Raw genomic sequence first — 26479 nt, 5'->3', positions numbered from 1 at the left:
AGTTCTCAGCTCCTTGTAAAATCCAACTGACACTCAACTAACTTTACAGCACAGGGAATATGGAAAAAGCCAAAATGTATTGGGGGGGGACAAAGGCCCAAAACCAGGGACACATTTTAAACATTGCTTAATCTTAGATAGTTTCTAGAATAAAATGCTTTGTGTTACCATGAGTTTCCTGAAACATAGGAAGACTGAAAATTAAACAGCTCATTTAGTGAATTCAGTTCCCATTGATTTGCCAGAAAACCACAAATTTTAGGAGGAAAAGACCAACAGTACGAGTCAAACATTCCACACATTCTGTGAAAATCTGGACAACGGGGAGCTATGGACAACTCCTTACATCACAAGTGGTGGTATGGGTAGAGAATTCAAGCTCTTGTTTCTTGTACCTAAGGTACAGGGTTTGAGCCTGAGTAACCACCAGGTACAGACACACACCTTGATAGCACATTTGAAAATGAAGCAAAGCAATTTCATCTCAGCAGCAGCAAAAAGCAACACCCCCCCCCCCCTTACTTAGAAAACTGAAATCCGTCTTGGCAGCAACAAGAAGCAGAGCAGCAAAACAGTGTACTGTTAGAATTGAAATTGCATGGGTGGAACAGGACATGTGTGACAATGCACGCACAGACATGATGCGACCGGACCAGAACAGGAAGTGATGCTATGGGACCATTCGAAACTGAGTAAATGTATGAGGACCATTCAAAACAGTGAGTACATGTGACAGTCCCAAAAGTGCCACCCAGGGCAGACCAGCCCACTCACCACCCCCCTCTAGCTACGCCACTGAAGAACACAATTACAGTACAAGCAGCTGAATAAAGTGTAAAATGTTTTTTAGGTGGAGAGGGAGGAAACAGAAGATAGTTGAAGATTAAGAAACTAAGGGAGTTGTCCTTCCCAAATGATCTCAGTACTCTGTTGAGTAAGCAAATGAAATGGGAGGGGTGACTAAAAATCTAATTTATAGCAGGGGCAGGCAATTCCAAAATGCAGAGAGGTCAGCAATAAACAATGAAACAATTAAAATGCAGTACAGTTACTATCAGATAAAGTGCAAAAAAAGCATACTTGTATCAGCTTGGCATATCCAGATTATTACAGAATCAAATACAGCCAGGTAATTAGCTCTGCTTTATCAGCATTGCTACTGAGCACAAATTCACAGAAATGTAAGTTTTTGTACCAGAAGTACAACAGAGAATAGACCCTCAGGCAATCAGATAAACGTGTTGGCCAGTTGCTAACACCTTAGGTGGGCTGACTGCACAGAATGCAAAGCAAGCCCCACCATGAAACTAGCTATCAAACTAACCCTGAGAAACAAAATGCAGAGGCCAGCAATAAACAATGAAACTAATAAATGCAGTAGGTTTTGTTAACTATCACTGAAACAGATAAAGTGCTAAAAAGCATACTTAATCAGCTTGGTATATCCAGATGGTTGTAGAATCAAATACGGCCAGGTAATTAGCTCTGCTACATATCTTTAGGCTAGAATAGGATAGATGAATATAATACTATGCAAGTCTACAGCAGGTCTGACAAAATTGTGAGGGAGAGAGGATATACGTTTGTAAAGAAAAATAAGTGTAATTTTGCATTTAAAAATACATACACATGCACCAACACAGAGAATTGCCATTTATGTACATTTTGATTACAAAATCCATTAGTTACCAACAGGCCACAATTGCCAAGCAAAGGAAAATGACAGTGGTAAATTTTAAAGTGTAAAATGTGCACAGAATCCTTTTCAAATATGACCCACTAATTTTAAGGCAAGGAGAATATTCTATTCACAGGTAATGTTTCAACAGATGCTGTTACCCTTTCTGTAAGTCTGCAGTATCTCATCTTGTTAAATAAATTAGGGTCTTGACTTACAAAAGGATTTACCCATTTCTATCTGAAGTTGACAAACTCAATGCAAAATTATAATGAAATACAGAAGCCTCCACTGTAAACTGCATACTGTAAAAGAGGAATTTGATTTGTATTACAGAACTATGTGCATCTCTAATGGCTTCTACAGTAGCAAAGAAAGAATGGGCAGATGTTCAAACTCCTGCTTTACCCAGCAATTGCTGCAGCTTTCTTTCGTTTGTCAGTTCTACATCATCCTTGTGAGTGCACAGTCGTGTTGCCAAGATTCCATCCCTCTCAATTTTGTTATGAGCGGTCTTAATCAGCTGGGCAGTAACCTCTTCAGTGCATCTGATGAGAGAAGTAAAGGCTTGAGCAAATCAAGTTTAAAAGGAAGAAGCAGGGAAGAACTTATGAAAATATCTTGAGCAAATCAATTTTGAATGGAAGAAGCAAGGGACAGAACATTTATGAAAACATTTATGAAAGTCTTGAACAAACTGAAGTAGAAGCCAAGATATTAACTGCATGTGCAAGCACACACACCACATTAGCATTAAAGCTCTTTTACAGTGGACAAGAGATATCATTTAACAGAGATATCAGTCTGCTGTTTAGTGTTACACAGTAACAATAAGACTACTAATGCTCCATCAAGAACAAAGTTACAGTTCAAAATTAATGCTCATGAACAGTTTCAGCAGGTCTCATCTGACATCCCTTTTTTACTCTACAAATTCTCTCCCCCCCCCCCCTCTATTATACATACACATATACACACATACACACCTCTATAGAGAGAAAGATATAAAGTACAGTTATGTACACTTACCATAAATGTAGATGAGTGTATTCACTGTTGCAGTCATTACATTTGGGTAATCAGCTGGCAAGTTGCCCTCAGTCGGGCTGATTAACAAAGTCTTGGGTCCTGTGTCAGTTGCTGTCTCTTCTTCCATGATGTCAGGGTTATAAAACATGCAGCCAACGCCATTTTCCGTACCCCAAATAGGGAGCAAAAAAAAAATTATATATATATATATATATATATATATATATATATATATATATATATATATATATATATATACACATATACATACACATACACACATATATATATATATATATATATATATATATATATATATGGTTCCCTATCAGAAGCCTGAAACACTAAGCTTGAAAATCAAAATCCTGAAACCAAAAGCCTGAAAACTCAAAATCCCGAAAACCCAAAATCCTGAAACTCAAAATCCTGAAAACACAAATAATACTAATATGTCAATATAAAGACACTAATATCTACAAACTGACCCTGACCCTAACCCTAAGGTCTGTCACTATCACAGTCACCTGACCCGCGCCCTAACCCTAATTCACTTAAACCGCCCCTAACCCTCAGTTTTTGTCACTATTGCATACATGCCTAACCTGCACCCTAACTCACTTAAACCGCCCCTAACCCTAACATAAAACCAACCGCACACTTACCTGAACCCAACACATGACCTAACACCACAGGGGTAACAATAGCAAAGCCACAATGACGTCAGCATGTCCATTTTGTGTTTACAGGATTTTGAGTTTCAGGATTTTGAGTTTTCAGGCTTTTGGTTTCAGGATTTATTATATTTATTAACTAAAACAAATGCTAAAACTTACTTAACATTTATATTCTACACTCAATCTCTCCAAACTTTTTAATTTGAGCAAACACATAAGTGAACATTTTTCATTTAAGCCTGGACTTACAAAAGCATTTAATTTTAATTGCCATAATAATTATACCTTTTCAAGTAGTAAACTGTAAGGACCTCCCCTCTTATATCTTTTTTCACTTGTACAAGTACCCTGAACTGGAATTTATGTTCAGGGAAACTCATTACATGTCTGGCAAGTGCATTATCTTCCTTATTTAACCTGATGTCTCTGATGTTCATAAACTCTTTCTTTGATCTTTCTCTGCGTCTTTCCCACATAAAAAGTGGGACAGCTGCGACAAGTTGCCACATACACTACCCCTTTTGTGTTACAATCAAACTTCTCCCTGGAATATATTCTATATCCATTTATTGTTGTTTCTGCTCCTGACGCCATCAAGTGGCAATAGGAACAACCACATTGTATCATACCCGCTCTCGTTCTAAAAGGAAGTTTAGTCCCACATTTATGCATCCAATCTTTAAGGTTTGGGTCCCTTTTCCATGTAACCTTCAATGAAGCTCCTAATCTACCCCCTATTAAACCATCATCACATATTAAAAACCAATTTTTCTCTAAAATGTTCTTAATATGCCCATGATCTAAGGAAAATCTTAGTATACAACTCAAATAAAAATTAGTCAAAAATTTCTCATTATTCTGGCTGTATACACAATTCATATCTGTAATTACCAACTTTCCTTCTGTCGATTGTAGATTATCCTGTTTTTTTAAAATCGGTTCATATATACCTGTATATCTTTTCGACGTTACTTCGTCTATTAAATTATCTATACATGAAGCAGGGTATGCTCTATTTATGAACATTTGTCTTAACTTGTCACATTCTTCCCTGAAGGCTACATCCGATGTAATCATCCGTGCCGCTTGGACCAACTGGCCTTTGACCACTGATTTTTTCTGATACATCGGATGTGCACTTAAAATGTAAAAACTTGTTTGAATATGTGGGTTTTCTGTAGATGTTAGCTTCATAATAATGTGAAGTTTTATTCCTAATCAAATCTATAGCCAAAAGGGAAATAGAACTATTACTAAATGTGTGTGTAAAATATAAAAACTCAGTTGAATCATTCAATATAGTCAACAAATTTCCAGCTGTCTTCATCCCCATCACAAATGAAGATATCATCAATAAATCTAGCATAAAACTTGACTTGAGCCATATGCATACTGTTCTTAAATAATATTTATTTATTATTTATTTATTTTACATTTGTTTACCGGGCTAGTCTAGCTGGATACATGTCCATTTTCAGTAGAGGCCCGGGGAGAAAAGCTCCAAGAAGAAGGTACAGATAACATAATAGATGCTAAGACAATAAAAATTACTATAGGCTTTACATATATTTGAAATAGAGAAAAATAAAACAATTGGCTATACATGTAGTTGAAATAGAGAATAAAAATACAACAATTGGCTTTACACACTATATAAAACAGGCACAGAACTTAAGTAAATAATCTCACATGCTTCAATTGCAATTGTCGTCCTAGAGGGAAGTGGTGGAATTCTGGGGTGGTACAGGCCTGGACTTTGTTAGTCAGGTTTGGTACAGGGGCACAGCCAGTGTGACTTGAGGAATTCTTTGAGGTGTTTTTTGAATTGGTTGAGTGAGGTAATAATTCTTAGGCTGGTTGGGAGGGAGTTCCAAAGCCTACCAATGGAGTTGGTGTAGAGAGCATCACCTCCAGAGTTATTAGATTTGACGGTTTGTACCCGGGCAGTTTTAGAAGATCTGTTATTGTTATAACAATATATATATATTGTTATTGTAATATATTGTAATATATATATATATTGTTATTGTTATTGTAATATATTGTTTTCCCAGTATGATACCATATTTGCAAAACTAGCCCCACATGGGGAGCCCATGGCTACACCCTCCTCCTGAACATACATCTGACGTTCAAACGTTATAAAATTATGTTAACACCACATCAAGAAGTTCCTGGACCAAACTAATCTCCTCTGTTGGTGCTCCCTTTTGCCTCATTCTGATATATACCCATTCAACTCCTATATTGTGGGGGATACTGGTATATAACTCTTTGATGTCAACTGTCATGAAATTATTAGTATGACAGTAAGGAAACTCATTGATTTTTTCGAAGAACATCCAAGAGTCTTTAATGATCCATTCTTCTGTACTCACATATTTTTTCAATATGTTATCTAGAAATTTTGCACACGCATAGGTGGCTGAACCTCTCCCATCTACTATAGGGCGGAGGGGGGGATTGTTAATACACTTATGCAATTTTGGTACACCAAACATATAAGGAACGTTTGGGTGTTTGCATTACTAAATAGTTGTACGTATGCACATATATTCTCGCTTCGATAAATAACTCATTAAAAACTTATGAAATGTATATATTTATTTATTATACTCATTCATCGAAGAAGGTGCATATGTTTCACTGGTAAGAATATCTAAAACTTTGTCCTTATAGAATGGTGTATCCATAATGACCAATCCCCCTCCCTTATCTGGGTTCATTACTCTAACATCAGCTGCCATCAATCGCTCCAATTCCTCTTTTTCATCTGACTTCAGGTTAAATTCATAATTAAAATTTGCATTCTCCAACCTTCATAAATCCTCCTCACATATCCTTTCGAACATGTTTAAAGTATTATGTAATGGTGGATTAAAACAACTTGATATTCTCAATGAATGTTCACATGTTTGTTGCTCAAAAAACATTAATTTCAAAATTAATTTCCTAACAATTTTATATCACATAACGTTTCTGATAAATTCATTCTGGTAGATGGAACAAAAGTAGAGCCTCTAGCTAAAATGTCCACCAAATGTTCAGTCACCTGAAATGATGAAAAATTGCATACTAAAAAATCTGTTAGTATTGTAAACCTTTACACATGGTGGAAACTGGGAGCTCAAAGCCACTATCTCCTGTTCTTGTTCTTCCTCCAGTTCCCGTTCCTCTTCTGATTCCGTCTCGGAAAACCCTGTCTAGAATAAGAAGCACTATTTTGTTGGTTTTCTTTAAAATTGTCATTATGGTTATTATTGCTCTTATTGTTATTACGGGCCTTAATTCTTTTGCTTTTCCTTACTTCTCCATTATCTTGCAAATCGGCACTAGTACTCAGCTCTTCATCCTCATTTGATAAAATATTTCCCTCATAAATCTCATCATTGACCATGTTCTCCTCTGTTGTATTGTTTGTCCCACTCAACCCCAAGTCTAATGGGAATTGAGCTTTTGGTGGTACAGGGTATGCAGTATTTGAGGCATATTGTTTTTGATCTCTGTAATTTTTTCAGCTTATAATGTCTGATTTTATCTATATGCTGCTCTATACTATGAAAGCAGCGAATATATTCATATGTATACCTCAAAGTCTGCATGTTGCTTTATTTGACAAAATAATGGGAAATATGTTGTTCCAAATTTTTGTTGATCAAAATATAATGATCAATTATCTGTAACATACCCAAACCTTGTTGATTAAAATATTTAATCAACTCTTGATGAAAGACTGAACCCAATGTCAAACCAGAAGGGTAACGCCAAGTTCTTAAACCTTTGGGAACTATTCCCAATTTTATACATTCACGAAAATACTCTCTAAGCTCAATTTTTTGTATTTTAACATGAATTGATCCAATGAATTTAAGAAGTTGGGTAATGGCTGTTGTCTATCCACCCTGTCCTCATCCCCAATTTGAGACAGTTGATTTAACACATGCAAATTCACTGTAGTTGTTAACCATTCTCTCATAACAGGCATGTGTGTATTACCCGATCCTTGTTGGTTCAATTCGTTCGATGCAAGTACATTAGCATACGTAGACAAACAACCCTTATTATTGTCTATTACTACGATATCCTCTAAGGGTTGTGTTTGGCCTGACTTAGAGCCCGTATATTTTGTTTGTATTTGGTACAGTACCTGCCAATTGTATTAGATGCTCTGCTCTTCCATTCACACCGTTCAATTGGCTGTTTTGCACTGGTGTAGCTCCCATGCCCATGGATCGAGCTGCATGATCAGGTACAAGAGCGTCCCTTCGGTCCTGTTCACTCCGCTGGTGATTGGTAGGAAAATGCCCCGAACCTGGAGTACTATCCACCCGTGCATAAGATGCTCCTGTTGACGTTGCTGACTAGCAGAAACTACTTCAAGTTTCTCGTTCATAACATCCACTTTTTGCGACAAGTCAATGAGCATAGTTAATCTGCTCATGGAATCCAAATCACTTGTTGAATCCTTCAGAATAACTGGTGTGCTATCAAACGAGTTGTTAGCCATAGCCGTTAACCATGAAACCAACTCTAAAATTTACTTCCAAACTGGCACAAAAAATGCTAGGGCTACTACTCGTAAAACACTCATTTATTTTAAAAACCAAAATATAACCAAAATGAAAAGATGCAGCATTTTATATGTTTTCTTTCCTGGGGGCCTAACAAACTTCATTCCACTCTCCATCCATTCTCCACTGGACACACTGATGTGCAAGCACATAAATGTTTGTTTACCCCACCTTCCCCAGGGAAGCACTGCTCTCTGCCTTAACCTCCGTTGTGTTCAGGCTCCTGTCACAGGCCCAGTGCTGCTGGTGAACAAGTTGGAAGTCAGTACAGCAGTGAATGTATGAACTGAGCTCCAGGTAGCAGCTTCTAGAATGTCTTTGGTAGGAACCCCTCTGAGAAAGGCTGCAGAAGTAGATGCAGCCCTGGTGGAATGGGATCTGATCCCCTTGGGGACAGGTTTACCATGGTGCATGTAGCAGAAACTAATACAAAGGCTTATCCATTTTGAAATTGTCTGCTTTGAAATAGCCTTTCCCTCTGCCCCTGCAGCAAATGCCACCAGTAATTGCTCAGAGTTTCCTAGAGATTTTGTCCTGTTTAAGTAGAATCTTAGTTGTCTGTGTACATCCAATGAATGCAGAATCCGCTCACCCTTGTTCTGTGGATTTGGGAAAAAGGTTGGCAGATGAATGGTCTGATTAAGAGCCACACTAGATACCACTTTAGGCATAAAGGATGGATTGGTCCCGAGAGCCACCCTGTCCGGGTAAAAGATAATAAAAGGCTCCACTGCCATGAAAGCCTGTAGTTCTGAAATCCTAGCTGAAGTGACTGCTAAAAGAAAAGCAGTCTTCCAAGAGAGAAATTTTATGTCTGCAGTAGCAGCTGGTTCAAAAGGAGGTAGGGTGAGTTTTTCTAACACAAAATTGAGGTCCCATGCAGGAGTTGGTGCTCTCCTGGGAGGTCTCAAATTCTTGGCCCCTCTGAGGTACTGCTTTAGCAGGGGATGAGAAAAGAGGGGAGGCTCTGTGTTGTAATGAGCTGAAATTGAAGAGGCATGGATTTTTATGGAAGAAAAGGATAGACCCTTGTGAAGCATCTCAGTTAAATATTGCAGAACCAGAGGAATAATGGGCATTGCTGTGTTTATTCCTTGTGCTTGGTTCCAGGCACAGAATCTTTTCCATTTACCAGCAAAATGACATCCATCACAGGTTTGCTGAGAGATGTAACTGGTGAAATTAGTTGATTAGCCATGCTGCAAGATTCAGAGAATTTGTTGCTGTGTGTGCAGAATTTGATAGTTCTGCTGAGACAGAAGACAAGGTGTTTTTCAGGCAGGTACCATGGAGGAAGGTGGGACGTATTGCGTAGGAGCGGGTACCAGCGTTGGCGAGGCCAGTCTGGAGCAATCACTCATTTTTGGTTTTTCCCATCTGACTTAGTAAGACCTTGGAGAGCAGAGGCAGAGGGGGAAAGGCATAGACTGATAGGTTTCCAGCTGAAGGATACAGCATCCACTTTCCAAGCTTTTTTGTGATGAATTTTTGTGCAGAATTTGTCCAACATAGTTTTGGGGTGAGGCAAAAAGATCTATGTCTGGGCTCCCCCATTTGCATGTCAACATGCTGAAGATTTGTAGATCCAGTTTCCATTCGTGTGGGTCCATAATATTTCTGCTTAGTCTGCCAGACTATTTTGCTTTTCTAGCAGGAATTGAACTTGTAGATGTATTTGGTAAGTTAAGGCAGTGTTCCACAATGCCATGGCTAGTCTGCAAAGGGGGTGGGAATGGGTACCCCCCTGCTTGTTTATGTACCACATGACTGTGGTGGTGGTGGTGTTAGTCTGTCAGTAGTTGCCCTGGATGAAGATAGTCCTTGAAGGCTGTCAAGAGCATTCTGTACAGCTAGCATCTTTCTGGTTGATATGCAAGTGCATTTGATTTGAGCTCCATTTGCCTTGAATGCATCTCCCTGCCAGATGCGCCCCCCCAAGCATAATCCGATGCGTCTGGGTGGCAGGGGGTGGAATGAATGACAGTCCCTTGTTTTGGTGGCAGGCCTCTGCCCACCATAGGAACTCTTGTTGCAGGCAGGGAATGATAGGAATCAATGTTTCCAGGCTGTGACAATGTTGACTCCATAAGCTTTAGGTACCACTGACGTTTCCTCATATGCAGTCTTGCATATGGAATTAGTAGAATGCAGGAAGCCATGAACCCCAAGGCCTGCAGAATTTGTCTTGCAGATAGCTGGGTTTTTGTGGCCACTTGTTTGAAGTAAATCAATTGAATTTATTTTTCTGGCGTGAGGAAAGTCATCTGGGCAGTTGTATTCAAACTTGCACCCAGGAATGTAATTTGAGAGGGTACCAGTTGTGATTTCTTTTCATTTATGGTGTACCCTAGGCAAGTTCGGAGCCTTTTTGGCAAATGCCAGCTGCTGTAGAAGTGTGTCCTTGTTTTCTGCCTGAATTGAGCAATCGTCCAGGTAAGGATAAATTTGAACGTTTCTTTGTCTGCAAAATGCAGTTACTGGTGCCAGGCACTTTGTGAAGACCCTGGGTGCAGTAGATAAGCCAAAGGGCAGTGCAGAGAACTGGTAATGCAAATAGCCTGCTTTGAAGTGGAGGTATCTTCTGCAAGATTCCCTGATTGGGATATGCAGGTAAGAAGTCTAGTTACCAACCAGGCATCCTTGCCTAGCATAGGCAGTAACTGTTGTAGAGTCAGCAGCTTGAATTTTGGAATGTCAAAAAATGTAATTAGAATGGATAAGTCCAGAATTGGACGCCATGATTTTTCTTTTCTGGGCATCAGGAAAAGTCTTTAATAAAAACCTTGTCCCTTTTCCGGTACTGGTTGAATAGCCCCCATATTCATGAGGGACATAACGTGTTTCTGGGCCTCTGCTCACAGATTTGGAGGCAGATCTGGCCATCTGTTTGGGATTGGCAACGTGTGAAAATGAAATCTCTATCCCTGGGATACTATATTTAAAAACCCACTTGTCCTGGGTAATTAGATGCCAATTTCATGCATGAAGTGCCAGTTTTCCCCCCAAAGGGGCTGCCAAAAGATAAGTGCTTGGAAATGGCAGAGGAAAGTCATTGAGACTGTAGGAGGTGCCTCGTTACTTCCAGATTTGGAGGTGGAGGTATCCCATTGTTTTGTTCTGTAAGTTCCTTGTGACTGAAACCTGGAGCCTTTGGAGTGTCTGGGTTTGACCTGAGCGGCTCTGGTGGGTACTGGAAAGGACCAATTCTTAGTAGGCCAGTGCCTACTGAACCCGTGCAGCTGCACTTGTAGGCAATCTTTTACAGTTTGCATAGATTTAGGTTTATCTTCCATTTTTTTCAAAACGTCTGCCTTATTACCAAATAGACTGTCCTGTTGTAAAGGAGCATCCAACAATTTTGCTCCTTGAGCCAAGCATGCCTTCTTATCACAGATCCAGTTACAGCGGCCCTGCAAGAGGCCTCCAAGGAATCAAAACCACACTGCAAAGTATGCTTTCCAACTTGTTCAGCTGAATGCAATAAATCCTGCAAGTCTATTTTCGACAGTCAGAAATCAACATAATTTTCTATTTAAGCCCATGACATGCTGCTGATATTCAAGCATATGACATTGATAGTTTAAAGCCCAGATTGCCAAGGTTGCAGATGTGTAAACCTTCTTACCCCATCTATCCAGCACCCTGGAGTCTCTATCAAAGGGATAGGATTTTTAGCAGTAAAGGCCTTAATGCTCTTGGGACCCTGAGAAATGGTTTCAGGGTCAGCAGTAGGGTTTTTAAAAAGAAATTTGTGGGAGTCAGGAACCCTATAATATCTGCCTGGCTTACTAGGAGCTGGAGGCAGGGAATCAGGAGCCATGCTGGATTCTGAGAAAACATCAACAATGTCTAGAACAGGAGGTATAGTCAAAGGCCTATGCTGAGGAAGAAGGAAATCCCCAAGCCTCTTTTTAGATCCTGAGAAATCCTGACTCTCCCAGTGAAAGTGTTCCCTTAAGGTATGCAAAGTTTCTCCAAAAGAAAATCCTCAAGAGAAGCAGAAGGGATGGATTCTTCTGCATCAGAGTCCTCATAAGGTGGAATAGATAATTCCTGATCAGAAGAGGAATAAGAAGAAATAGAAACCTGATCTGATGATTCATAGTCAGTGCCTTGACTAGGCCTCTTAGCAGGAGGGGGATGGGAACACCTGATCAAGGTAATTAAATCTTCAGCCATTTTGATCATTTGTTTTTTTAGGCATAGGGGCCTGTGCACATCACCCAAGCATAATTTTTTTAGACATAGAAGTTGATTTTGGCCTAGGTTTTGAAGATGTCAGTTTAATATACAAATCTTTAGGCCTGAAAACACTCAGAAACCGGTGCCTGCTCAGCGGCTCCAGACCCATCTAAGGTAGACATCCGCGGGTTCAATACTTAAAATTGTCTCGCTGTATACAAGACTCCAAATGTGTCTCAGTACAGGCCTGCGAATCAAACTTAGCGGGTATCAGGGGCTGCGAAAGCGCCTCACTGAGTATTGGTGAACCGGCAACTAGCTTAGGCGAAGCTTTGTCGTCTGTTTTGTACCTAGACCGTCTTTCTTCGCGTTCGTGTATTCCGGTAGTCAGACTGATAACAGATGACATTTCTGGATAGTTGAATCTTGAGCCAAAATATTTAGATGCAAAAATATACAGACGCTTAATAGTGCATTGATTAAATTTAGCACAAAACCGACAGCAAGGCACATTGTAGTCGGGGCCTAGGCAAGAAATACAGTACAAATGAAAATCCTTAAGAGGTATTTGCTTCCCACAAGTAATACAATTAACTTTTACTGACATCGGTAAGGAGCAAGAAAGTTTCTCCAATGGGGTACTTGGCTTTAGGTTGAAGACTTCGGTTCTGAAACTCGAAAACTAAACTTTCAGGAGTCAGCTGACCGGCACTTGCAAACTGCTTCTGCTTTGGGCACCGCACGGCAAGAAAGACCGATGTAAATGGCGTCGGCTGCATGTTTTATACCAGACGACTTGATGTCATGAAAGAAGGGACAGCAACCGATGCAGGACCCAAGACTTTGTTAATCAGGCCGAATGAGGGCTACTGCAAGCAGATTACTCAAATGTAATGACTGCAACAGTGAAATACAAAGAACATGTATGTAATGTGTGAATATACACACACACACACACACACGAATGTGCGAATACCAAAAGGCAACTTAAAATAAAATGCCATGACTGACATCCACAGATCATGTTGGATCCAAATGTAAAGCAAGTTGACACTGCTAGAAACAAGGCCAACAGTGAACCTCACACAATACAACCTATAAAAAAAAAAAAAAGATAGTGATGCAAGACACTTATCTTATACCACACCTCATTCATTCATTCATAGAATTGTCTCATTTTGTATCAATTATATACTAAACAAGTGCCTGAACTAAAACGAAAAGATGCAGCATTTTATAGGTTTTCTTTCCTGGGGGCCTAACAAACTTCATTCCACTCTCCATCCATTCTCCACTGGACACACTGATGTGCAAGCACATAAATGTTTGTTTACCCCACCTTCCCCAGGGAAGCACTGCTCTCTGCCTTAACCTCCGTTGTGTTCAGGCTCCTGTCACAGGCCCAGTGCTGCTGGTGAACAAGTGGGGAGTCAGTACAGCAGTGAGTAGGGATGACTCCCACATCCCAGAATGGGTAGCCTGACATTAACTGCACACCACCACCACCCCAGCTCAGTCCTCCAGTGCCCAGGCTGCTAGTAGATTCCTAGTGGTTTGCATTGCAGTCCCAGCTCCATCTCCATCATAGGGCAGACGGAAAATGCTACATTAGTGGGTAGTAGCTTTTGATTCCGAGGACCCCTTTTCAGCTACACTCCAGGATAAATTACTGTTTTTTGACAAAGCACAAAATGTAAACAAAACTGTTTCATCTAAAAAAAACAGTTCAGAGGTGGCAGCCTAGTTCTCTGAGCTATGGGATTTAATACAGATGAAAAACAAAATAAATTAATTTGCGTTTAGAAGTCAGTAAAAGATTTTAAAAGTAATTTGAAAATATGAGATCAGTAGTTAAAGTATAAGGAAAGACACAAGTTCCAGTGTTTGTTTCCATTAACTAGGAAAACAGTAAATGTCAGTCTACAGAAAAGAATCTCAAAATATCATTGTAACAAAAAGCAATAATATTTTTTGAAGTAAAATGCACAGAATGTGTTGGGAATTGTCAGTGGCTTAAACAAAAATGTATGTATTTACCATAATGATAGATCTGTGTTCTCTTTCTGCCCTTCCTAAACATGTGTTTGGGATCCAACTTCAGCCTCAACTTTGACCATGGAACTAGAGCCTAGGCTCCTCCCCTTAACCAAAATCCTTGTACAGCGAATGAGACATCTGATAGATAGTGTGCCCGCAGCAAGTTAGAAACAAAGAGGGATAGTAAAAAATGACTTTAAGAAAGCAGTCAGACTTAAGATAACAAGTAAGCCAATAGTACAGTTGTGTACCTACCATGAATGTATGTGTATTCACTATTGCAGTCATTACTCTTGGGTTATCCTGCTGGCAGGCTACCCTCAGTTGGCCAGTCTAGGTCCGGCGTCGGTTGCTGTCACCTCTTCCCTGACGTCAGTGTGCCAGGGGTATAAAAGATGCAGCAGACGCCATTTTCTTCAGTTTTTCTTGCCCCAGATGTCAGGTGCCCCAACCAAATAGGTAGGCTGAAAAATATACCAATAAGAAATGCATGCACAAAAATAACATTTCCTTCATCTACAAGCAAATACACCAAAAAGGTTGTATAGGATAGAGAAGTGTAGATAAGTCCCAGCAAAGAGAAGGGGGGTGGTGGGTGGGTAACCTGGACTACATCAGTGAATACACTTAACATCTACATTTATGGTACACAACTATACTATGTTCATCGTGTTTCACTGTTGCAGTCATTATACTTGTGCAGAATCCCAAAGCTAAGGATGGGTGGCTGGGCTAAATAGGATTTGGAGAGGCTATGAGGCCCTGCAGAGGCGAAGCCTGCTCTGGACTTAGAGAGGCAAGTGGTAGTGCTTTGTAAAGGTGTGCACGGAACGCAAGTTGCAGCCTCTAAGATTTTTTTTTGTTGGTACTCCTGAGGAAGGCTGCTGAAGTGGTTGCTGCTCTGGTGGAATGAGGCCTAATGCCCTTAGGCACTCATTTGCCATGTTGAAAATAGCAGAAATGGATGCAATGGCCTATCCATTTAGAAATAGATAGCCTTTCCTTGTGATCCTGCAGCAAAGTTGCTCAGTCTTTCTGAAAGCTTTAGTTCTGTCCAAGTAGAAGCGCAACTGCCTGTGTATGTCCAAAGAATGCAGAATTTTCTCACCCTTGTTCTGTGGATTTGGGTAAAAGGTAGGCAAGTGAATGGTTTGGTTGAGGGCCACACTGGACACCACCTTAGGCATAAATGTAGGGTTTGTCCTCCGAGAAACCCTGTCTGGATGAAAAATAATGAGAGGTTCCACATCCATGAGTGCTTGTAACTCAAGACTCACCTTGCAGAGGTTATGGCTAGGAGCAGAGCGATTTTCCAGGATAAGAATTTTATATCTGCTGTTGATGCTGGCTCGAAAGGAGGCAGTGAGAGTTTTTCCAAAACATAATTGAGGTCCCAGGCCGGAATTGCTCTCCTTGGAGGCCTAATGTTTTTGACCCCTCTGAGGTACTGCCTTATTAAAGGATGAGAAAAGATAGGTGGTTCCATATTGTAATGTGCTGAAATGGCAGAGGCACGAATCTTAATTGATGAGAAAGAAAGGCCTTTGTTCAGCATCTCAGTTAGGTATTGTAAAATCTGAGGAATATTTGGTACAGACGTGTCAATGCCTTGTTCCTGGTTCCAAGCACAGAATCTCTTCCATTTTTCTGCATAAGGTTTTCTGTTACTGGGCCTCCTGGCCTCCAAGATAACATCCGTAACAGCTTTTGAAAGAGGAGTGTTCTGAATGGCTACATTATCTGCCATGCCACCAGATTTAAGGTCCCGAGTTGGCTGTGCAGGATCGGATTTTGTTGGGTCAGCAAGTGAGAAGTTTGAGGCAATATTCATGCTGGACCTTGACACAAGTTCTTTAGGATTGGGTACCAGTGCTAGCGTGGCCAGTCTAGTGCAATCAGAATCATTTTTGGCTTCTCTTGTCGGACCTTTAGGATTACTCTGGGAAAGAGGCAGTGGGGGAAAAGCATATACTGTTAGGGAGTCCACTTTCCATGATTGCTTGTGATAAATCCTTGTGCAAAATCTCTGCAATTGATAGTTGTGAGGGGAGGCAAATAGATATATGTCTGGCATCCCCATTTCCTTATGCTGAAGACTTGTGAATCCAGTTTCCATTCATGGGGATCCATGAGGTTTCTGCTTAGTTCGTCTGCCTGAGTATTTGTTTTTCCTGGCAGGAATTGTGCTTGCAGGTGAACTTGAAAAGCCAATGCTGTGTCCCATAAGGTCATTGCTGGTCTGCAGAGGGGGTAGGAATGTGTACCTCCCTGCTTGTTTATGTACCACATGACCGTAGTGTTGTCTATCAGTAACGGTCCTGGATGATGCAGGTCCTTGAAAGCTGTCAGGGCATTTTGAACAGCTAGCAGCTTTTTGATTGATGTGAAGATGCATCTGGTTTGCAGGCCAAGTGCCCTGAATACATTTTCCTGCCATATGGGCCCCCCAGGCATAATCGGATGCATCCGTTGTCAGTGTCTGTCTGGCTGTGGGTAAACTGAATGGCAGACCCTTGTTGTGGCGACAGGCTTCTGCCCACCATCGGAACTCCTGTTGTAGGCAGGGAATGAGTGCAATTACTGTCTCCAGGCTGTGGCAATGCTGAGTCCAAACACTTTTCAGATACCATTGTAGTTTCTTCATATGCAGTCTGGCATATGGAATTAGTAGAATGCAGGATGCCATGAAACCCAAGGCCTGCAGGATTTTCCTTGCAGATAAGTGGGTTTTTGTTGCCAATTTCCTGAAGTAGTCGTCTGTTGTTTTTGCTTGTCTGGCGTGAGATAAGCCATCTGGGCAGTTGTATTTAAGCTTGAACCCAGGAACATAATCTCTTGAGAGCACTAGTTTTGATTTATTTTCGTTTACTGTGTACCCTAGGCCAATTAGTAATCTTTTTGCAAACGCCAGATGCTTTAGAAGAGTGTCTGTTCTCTGCTTGAATTAGGCAGTAGGGATATATTTGAATTCCTTTTTGTCTGCAAAATGCAATTATTGGTATCAGGCATTTTGTAAAGACCCTGGGCGCAGTAGATAAGCCAAAGGGCAGTGCAGAGAATTGGTAATGCATTGAGCCAGCTATGAATCTGAGATATCTTCTGCAAGATTGTCTGATTGGGACATGCAGGTATGCCTCTTTTAGGCCTAAAGTTACGAGCCAAGCTCCCTCTTGCCCAGCATGGGCAGTAGCTGCTGTAGAGTCAACATCTTGAATTTTGGAACTTCCAGAAACGTATTTAGTATAGACAGGTCCAGAATTGGTCTCCAGGTTTTGTCCTTCCTGGGTACTAGGAAGTCTGGAGTAAAATCCTTGTCCCTGCTCTTGTTGTGGTACTTGCTGAATGGCCCTCATGTCCACGAGGGCTGTAATTTTTGTGCCTCTGCCCATTGATTGTGTGGCAGGTCCGGCATGCCCTTTGACCTTGGTAGAGTGTGAAAATGGAACCTGTAAGCCTTGTGACACTATGTTCAGGACCCATTTGTCTTTGGTAACCATTTGCAATTTGATGAAAAAAGTGCTAGTTTTCCCCCAAGGGGGCTGTCAAAAGAAAACTGCTTGGAACTGGCAGAGGAAAGTCATTGGGACCGTTTCCTGTAAGGTTGTAATTTGTCTTCTCTGCTTTTGGAGGTAGGAGCATCCCATTTTTTAGGCCTGAATGAGCCTTGGGGCCGAGATCTGCCTCTCTGTGGTCTGTCAGACTGGAAAGGACCAGTTTTTAGAAGGCCAGTTCCAGCTAAACCCGAGTGGCTGTACCTGTAAGAAATCCTTGACTGTCTGCATGGATTTTGCTTTATCCTCCATTTTTTTCAATACCTCTTCTGCTTTAGTACCAAAGTATCATGATGTAATGGTGCATCTAATAATTTTGCTTTAACATGATCAGGCAGATTCTGTTCCTTTAACCAAGCATGCCTTCTAATAACAGAACCTGTAACAGTGGCCCTGTAAGAGGCCTCCAGTGAATCATAACCACATTGCAAAGTATGCTTTCCCACTTGTTCAGTTGCATGCAATAAATCCTGCAATTCCTTGTTCTCTGAACATTCAGTATTTGTCAACATGAAGTAGTGACATTAAATACTGCTGATATTTAAGCATATGAAATTGACAATTTAAAGCACTTACAGCCAGGGTGGCAGAAGTGTAAACTTTTTCCCCCCATCTGTCTAGAGCCCTAGAATCCCTATCAGAGGGGACAGGTTTTTTTTTGCAGTGGAAGCTTTAAACCCCTTGGGACCCTGAGATATAGTTTCTGGGTCAGCAGCGGGGTTTTTATAAGAGTTTATGAGAATGTGGGACCCTGTAGTATCTGTCTGGCTTAGCAGGTGCAGGGGGTAAAGAGTCAGGGCACAGACCAGACTCCGAAAATACATCTACAATGACTAGAACAGGTGGAATAGCAAGGGGTTTGTGCTGAGAAGCAGAAAGTTTGAGCCTTTTCTTAGATTCAGAATAATCTTGGCTCTCCCAGTGGAAATGCTCCCTCATAGTATGCAGTGTTTCCCCAAAAGAATAGTCAGGAGGAGAGGCTGAAGGAATGGATTCTTCAGCATCAGAATCCTCATAGGGAAACATAGAATAATCCTGTTCAGAAGAGGAATCAGAGGAAATAGATACCTGATCAGAAGAATCATACTCTGTCTCTTGCCTAGGCCTCTTATCAGAAGGGGGATGGGAGTCACTGATCAAAGTAATTAGGTCTTCGGCCATTTTGAGCATCTGTTTTTTAGGCATGGAAGTCTGAGTAGGAGAATGCTGTACTAGTCTGTCTTTAGAGCTGCTTTAGTCTTTGAAGCTGAAGATGGCTTAATATATAGTTGTGTAGGTCTGAAGACACCCTCAGAAGCTGATGCCTGCTCAGCAGCTCCGACCCATCTGAGGGAGTGATTTCCAAGTGTCCAATACCTTGAGTTTCCAGAGGCCCAGTCGGCTCCATGTGGGAGTTGGTAGCGGCCTGTGGCTCTGGGTAGTGGGTGCCAGGGGCTGCGAAAGCACCTCACTGAGAACCAGCAACTGGCCTAGTAGAAGCTTCATAGTCAGTTTTGGACCTCTGATGCCTATCCTTGTCCTTGTGTTTTTTGTAAACTTTGGTTGTCGGCTGTTCAGACTGCATTATATAATTAAATCTTTGGCCAAAGTAATGAAATGCTAAATCGAACAGACGCTTGGTACTGCACTGGTTAAATCTGGCACAAAACCGACAGCTAGCAACATTGTGATCAGGGCCTAGGCAAGGAATGCAGTAAGAGTGAAAATCCTTATGAGGTATTTGCTTCCCACAAGAAATACAATTGTTAACTTTCTGACATCGGTCTGGAGCAAGAAAAAAAAAAGTTTCCCCAACTGGGTACTTTGCTTTAATGAAGACTTCGGTTCTGAAATTCAGATTTGAAAATCTCAGGAGTCGGCCGACCAACACTTGCGAACTGCTTTTGCTTCGGGCACCACGCGGCAAGAAAGACTGAAGAAAATGGTATTGGCTGCATCTTTTATACCCCTGGCGCACTGACATCAGGGAAGAGGCAACAGCAACAGACGCCGGAACTAGACTTTGGAATTCTGGCCGACTGAGGGTAGCCTGCCAGCAGGGTAACCCAAGAGTAATGACTGCAACAGTGAAACACGATGAACATCAGGAAGATATATCAAGGAGCAAAGGCCATGTCAGGTAGGAGCCTGCAGATGTGACTAAGAAAAAGTATATGGTATGGGGGATACATAGTCGAGGAAGGACTGAATAAGACACCACAAGTCTATTATTATGCTAAGTACACAACTTTCATGTCCGAGGTCTTCAGTCCATTCTTCAGTGTGTGACAGACCCCAGCTACATTCTCTTCGATGGTCTTGGGGAAGGATATTCTAGAGCACAGCTGATTTGAAGGAAGTTCTTCATCTAGATTGTATGCCCATTTTGTAATGAGAGATGAAAGTGTGAACCTTGGACCAAGGCAGTGCAGATGTGAATTGGCACTCTTGAGAAAGGCTGTAGATGCAGCTACCAACCTTATGGAATGAGCTTTCAGTATTGAGGGAAGTGATGATCCTCTCTCGACAGATGTAATACACGCATTAAGAAAGCCAACATGAGAGGCCGATTTTGAACTATCAATAGTCAAATTTTCTAAATGTTTTATTCGATGCAAGTAAAAATGTTAAGCAATGGACATCTAATAAATGTAGTGTATGCACATTTGTTCACAAAATTTGGGAAGGATACAAGATTTATACAATGGTGAATGGACAATTCAGAAGCCACCTTAGGAAGGAAAGACATTGGTCTTCAGAGTCACACCAACTCTCTGAAAAATCAAATAAGGTTTTGAAGACAAAGCATGAAGCTTGGAATTTCTCCTGGCAGAAGTGATAGCAACCAGAAATGAAGGTTTCCAAGGCAAGAATTTTAGATCAACTTTGGCAGCAGGTTTGAAATGTGGGGCTGTTAAAGCTTATAGCAAAATGTCCCATGAAGGAACCTAACCATTGAGTGTAGGATGCAAAAGAAAGGCTCCTCTGAGAAAAGCCTTGGACAATTTATGAGAAACAATGGGTGTATGATTTTCACCCATGTGGAAAGATACAAACTGCATCTTGGTTGACTAGCTCCATTGTGAAATAGTCAAGAGAAAGACAATAGCAGACAGGGGGGCTGAGTGTTATTTTAGATGCCCAAACAGAGAATGTTTTTCGCTTGCTTCTGTAAAGGTTCTTAGAAGATTTCTTGGAAAAAGAAAAAATATGAATGACTGAAGAGGAAAACCTGAACTGTTGAACCATCATTGTAAATGGAGAAACCATGCGGCCAACTTGAGGGACTGAATGTTTGAGTGAGGCAACCCCAATGATGGAAAAGAGGTTCTGGGCCTGAGCACAGTAGCCAGGGAGGTTATACTACATGAAGCCAGAGGAAGGGAAATCACACCTTCTGAGGCCAAAATGGGGCTCTGAGGATAACTGTGGCCTTCGTCATAGTAACAGTCTGTAAAACTTTGGGATTAGATGGGTCAGAAGAAAGGCATAAGGGAGTCTGGGAGGTGGGGTAATTTTGACAGCATTCCTAGATGACTCCCCTTCTTGGAGAATTAAAGCAAAGAACTTGTTGCATTTGTTTTTATGGGGAGAGGTAAAAAGATTGCAGCAAGGGCAGCCTCAATGGAGGAGAATCTGCTGCACAATTATCAGATTGAGGGACCACTCTTGAGGGGAGAAGGATCAGTCTGCTCAACCGGTCCCACAAGGATACTGAATTTCCCTGGAATACACATTTTGCAGTCTGAAAGAGGCAAAAAGAGATCGCACACTGCCACACCCTCATGGCCTTGCAATGCAACAGATAAGATCTGGTTCCCTCCTGCTTGATATACCAAACTGCCATGTTGTCCATCTAGACAAATTTCACACTAAAGGGGATGGGAGTCCAGAAATTCCTACAATGCTAGTAGGACTGCTCATCTCCAATACACTGATGGATAGACAGGTCTCTGGGTCCATGTGCTTTGCATAATCTCTTCCAGGTAATGTCCCCCTCTCCCACTTCAAGTGGGAAGAATAAGGCCATCGTGGCTTGGGAAGGAGAATTAAAAGGTAGCCCTTCTACGGCATAAGGAGACTACTGTGTGCAAGTTCTGCAAATTGTCATTAGTGATACTGGAAAGACATGGGCTGTTTTCTGACTGACCATTGAACCTCAAGTGTTCATTGAAGTACCCACATGTAGTATCTGGCTAGACAGCCTGAAGTGATAGAAGCTGCCATGGAACCCAAAAGTCAGAAAATTAATGTTGCTGGTGACTTCTGATAGGATAAAAAACTTTGGGCCTGTTGGTAAAGCAATACAGCCCTTGTCTGGGGAAGCTTTGCTATTTGGAGCTGCGTCTCCATGAAAAGTCTGAAATTCCATCGAATGCACTGGTTGTGGTTTGAATTTCTTTAGGTTTACTGTGTTCCCTGATTCTGTGCACAGAGCAAGGAGTTTCTGGCTTGAATGAGTAGACATGGTAGGGGCTGTTATGAGCCAGTCATCCATATATGGGAACACCTGGAATCTCTGCAGTCGTAGTTAAGCTGCCACTACTGCCATGTATTTGGTAAATACCAGGGCAGCTGTGATGTGACCAAGGGCAGACTTCTGAACTGAAATAACTGTCTGAACCGGATGCAAAGACTCTTCCGGGGCCATCTGTCCATCTTTATATGGTAATACGTGTTCTGGAGATATAGCAAGTACATTCTCTCAAAGGAAGAATAAATTGTACTGTGACTATCTGGAATATTGTTCGTTTTATGGACTTATTTAGGTGGCGGAGGTCCAGACTAGGTCTTGGATCCCAGTTCTTTGGCACTAAAGAATTTTGAGTAAATTCTGGATCCTCTCAGGTCTGGTGGGACCTCTTGGATGACTAAGCACTTTCTTATCCCAGAAGCTGCTGCTTCCCTTTGAGAGAGTGGGACATTGGGAATCCCTTTGGTGGAAAATGGGGAGTGTGAAAAGGAACCAACTATCCTCCACAAATGATCTTTTGCACCCATTTGTCTTGAGTGACTGATGCCCAGGTTGTTGGGAGTAAGCACCTCTGGCTGCCTCTACAGTACAGTAATTGGGCAACTGTTCACGAGTGTTGGAAAGACTTGTCAGAGAAAGATAGTCTGAAGCCTTAATTTTGCAGGCCATCTTTGCCCTGGGGAGATGCCCATTATAACAGTTTTCCTCCTCTGCCTTGAGAACTTGCTCCAAAGTGTTAGAAATAAATTCTTGAGATTTACAAAATCAAATGGTCATCCCTCCCATTTTTTTTTCTAAAAAGTCCTTTGAGGGGTGGAGAATTTGACTCGTATGGCAAATAGAGATTTGCCATATTTCTCACTCCTACAGAGAAAGTATTCCTTTTTGGTCTTAAAGACCACAAAGTTGCCTAGCTGCATCCAGGCAGGTTTCCTGATTGTAGTGCCTGTGTTGGCTACTCCAGATGCACCCACCATGATGTTTGAGATTATGTAACATCTCTATGGTGCCTTAAGACTGAAGAGTTGCCAACTGTGAATCAATAAAATTTCCTCTGATCTGCAGTTAAGGTCCCTGAAGAGAGTTGGTAAGCTCCTTGGCCAAATCCCTCTGGAAACTTGTGATATGTGCCAAGTAATTTAGCACCATAACAAATAGAGGAGATGTTGACATGCTTCCCAAATCTGTCCAATGCCTGAGAATCCCTGCTCAGTGGATGGACATAAGAACCCTTTGTGGAAGCAGTCACTACCATAGAATCTACTGCAGGCCCCTTTGCTCCAATAAGGCCAGTCTTTAGGAGCAACCAAAAAGATTTATCAGGTCTTTCAGGGACTGATTCAGCTGTGTCTGGTGTCTTCCACACCTATGAAGAGATTAGGTCCATCATCTCATTGGCAGGGGAAGACTACCAAGATGCAAATGGGTCAGAACCAAAAGCCTCAAGGAAAACTGATTTGTCTGCAGAAGGGGCTTTGGAAGACCAACCCCCTTTTTAAGGAGTTTGAGGATCTTCCCAAATGAGACATCCTCAAGAAGGGACTGGGGGAACTTTCTCCATCAAAAATCAGTGGTAGGAGATTCCTCAGAGGAATCCAAAATGTTTCCTTGCTCCCTGTGTACATCCACTGTGAGCTGTTCAGGGGGGAGGACACAGAAGCTGACTTGGTATCTGAACTGTCTCAAGGCTTCTGGAAATTGGCTGCCTTAAATGGGACAAGATGAATAGGCTCTAAACTCTGGGAGATCCAGTGGGGAAGGAATGGATCCAACAATGAAGAGGAAGTACTCAGATGCGAAAGCACTCTTCTTTCGAAAGCCTCAAATGCAGAGCCTGATACAGATCCAGAGAGCCACACTCTAGTAGCCGAAACCCCCAAAGCAGGCTGAATCCTGGATGCTGTCCAGCTAGGCTCAGATGCAGACACTGGAGCTGAACTATCAAGCACCAATAGCACTAAGGGGATGAACAAATACAAGGATCTCGTATCTGACAATACCCTACAGGAGTCTACAACAATATGGAAAACATTCAGACAGGATCGACAAAGTTAACTTCTGAAAAACTCAAGAGTCTAGGTGGTGTGAACTCTGCTCCAAAACAGATCCAACTCTGGTGAAAATAGGATCCAGGTGCTCCAATCTGGAGGCTCAGACCAGACATCCAGTTCAGACAGTTGTCAGAGCCAGGACTCCCCCAGATGGATTTGGGTCGGGAGAAATTTCCTGATCGCCTTATCCACATTAGCTTTAGTGAGACTTCTGTAGAATCTACTGAGAAGGTTGCCTGGAATAGTAGCTTGTGTTCTACAAAATTGTAGAGTACAGTCAGTGAAACATGCTCCTGTGAAAACCTTGGAGGTCTATGGAATCAGAGAGCTAGCTGAGCAGAGCATGGACTCTGAAGGTTTAAAATTATGATGCTAGGGCAGAAGAGTGTAGAGTCTTGAGACTTGAGATTTTTGCCTTATTCTTTTCAGATTCCATTCATCTTTGGTCCTGTCCAATGGCTTCTTTGTTGGGGAAGAAATAGCTGTAGTCTTCCCTGATCCTGAAGTTTTGCCAGATGTAGATGACTGAAGGAGCCCCTTCAGAATTAATCTGTTCCTCCTTTCTATTATGGCTTGATTAACAAAAGCCTTGCAAGTGAAGCAGTGTGCATAAGAGCAATGGGCATAGAAAATACTCACTTGTTGTGCACGTCCAAGTTTGGAAGTTTGAGTGAGTAAGCTGTGCATTTTTTGAAACCTGAAGGTTTCTCTGCCATTTTTCTAAAAATTGGGAAATTTATATTTGAGATATAAAGTAAGGTAGAGATACCACAGATGAAACTAGTAAACAGTAAGGTCTATAAAAATTCTTCTACAACCACCAACTCCTCTAGAAATTGTAATAGAAATTGTCCCTCATTCGCATATGACAATTACAGAGTAAAGAGGAGGTGAAGACTGAAGAGGAAATACAAATAGCACTTCTCTGTAAATGTTTTGAAAGCCTTGAGCACTAAATCAGACTAGTGCTAATGGCAGAAAAGGAGATCTGCAGTAGCTCGTTCTCTGTACAGGGAAGGGAAGGAGCCTGACCACCAGATCCAAAAGCTTAAGAACGGCTTAAGCTGGATCCAAAATCCACATGAGGAATGGTTGGAAAAGACATCAGGTAATATTACTTTACTAGAAGATAAGGCTACGGATTTAGTGCTTTTGTCTTGCAGCTATCACTGAGAATCAAGGCTACAAGTTAAACCATTTCAGGGGTTGGGAGGGTGACTTAATGGCTAAGGTGTTTGCCTTACAAACACAAGGTGCAGGGTTTGAGTCTCAAGGGATAATTGGCTAGGCTTAAAATGGCTCACAAGGGCAGTTAGCTTAGTACTAAACTATGAACCCAGTAGTCCATTGCAATTCTCTCTGCCTTCATTTGCCTTCTGTGTGACTCTGTTCTGGAGCAAATAGAAAACTGGGTTAGGCTCCTCACTGGTTTCCTAGACTACATCTTTAGTAACTACCTATAAAGTTGTAGTAGCCTAAAAAGTGTCACAAGAAATCTACCTTCTGGAATAACAGTCTAAGCAGCAGTGTAATGAAGGTGTGAACCAGTGACTAAACTGCCATAATAAATGTTTTACAACTGAGACAATTCTTGAAGCAAATACTGGAAGTTGGCAAACAAGAAATGTAAGGTATTGAAGAAACACTCATGTAGAAAGTAGTGCTAGAATGGAGATCAAACTTTCTTAAATATTTTAGCAAAATACATGGATTTTGGATAAAGACAAGATTTGTCTGAGGACTTCACGGTTCAAGCAAGTTGTTCTACTTTGGGATTATGGATGTGCACAAGATACTACAAAAAACCCCTACACACGTAACTTAATAGCGCCTTTGGAAAAGTTTATAGCACCTTTGGTACAATACAATGCTGCATTAGTGAGTTTTTATGCCATTACTACAGAAAGAGTTACGTCTATAACAAAAGGAGCGCTAACAATGTTAATATCTGTCCTGTACACAGTACAGATCTTGTGTTCGTTTTATCATACTAATTTGTAATAAGACTAAAGAAACCCTGGTAGAGTGGCCTTTGACAGCAGAATTCTTTCAATGGATGATTGAGGTACTGATAGCTAAAGACAATGCAATTAGTACTCCACCTAGAAAGAGTTTGCTTAACTAACTTCCCTATGAAGGAAAAGCAAACAACTGTTCTGTTTTCCTAAACTCATGCACTCACTTTTGGTAGAAGCAAAGCTGACCGTGCATGCCCCAGTACAAAGGGCTCTTTCTGTAATACCTTACTTTGAG

At 41.4% G+C, this 26479-nt stretch overlaps 1 protein-coding gene across 1 annotated transcript in view; it reads right to left on the bottom strand.

The window, feature by feature from the left end:
• Positions 1–26479, bottom strand: part of PIF1 (PIF1 5'-to-3' DNA helicase) — a 457383-nt gene that overhangs the window by 148822 nt on the left and 282082 nt on the right. Inside the window, exon 8 of the mRNA XM_044086793.1 lies at positions 2087–2226. Within this exon, the coding sequence (XP_043942728.1) occupies positions 2087–2226 (140 nt within the window). The remainder of the gene's footprint in view (positions 1–2086; positions 2227–26479) is intronic.

The sequence above is a fragment of the Protopterus annectens genome, chromosome 10.part0 (assembly GCF_019279795.1).
Source record: "Protopterus annectens isolate FY-2018-M chromosome 10.part0, PAN1.0, whole genome shotgun sequence".
NCBI classification, from domain to species: Eukaryota; Metazoa; Chordata; order Ceratodontiformes; family Protopteridae; genus Protopterus; species Protopterus annectens.
The sequence above is the reverse complement of the archived record's forward strand: the minus strand, read 5'-3'. Positions and strand labels throughout refer to the sequence as shown.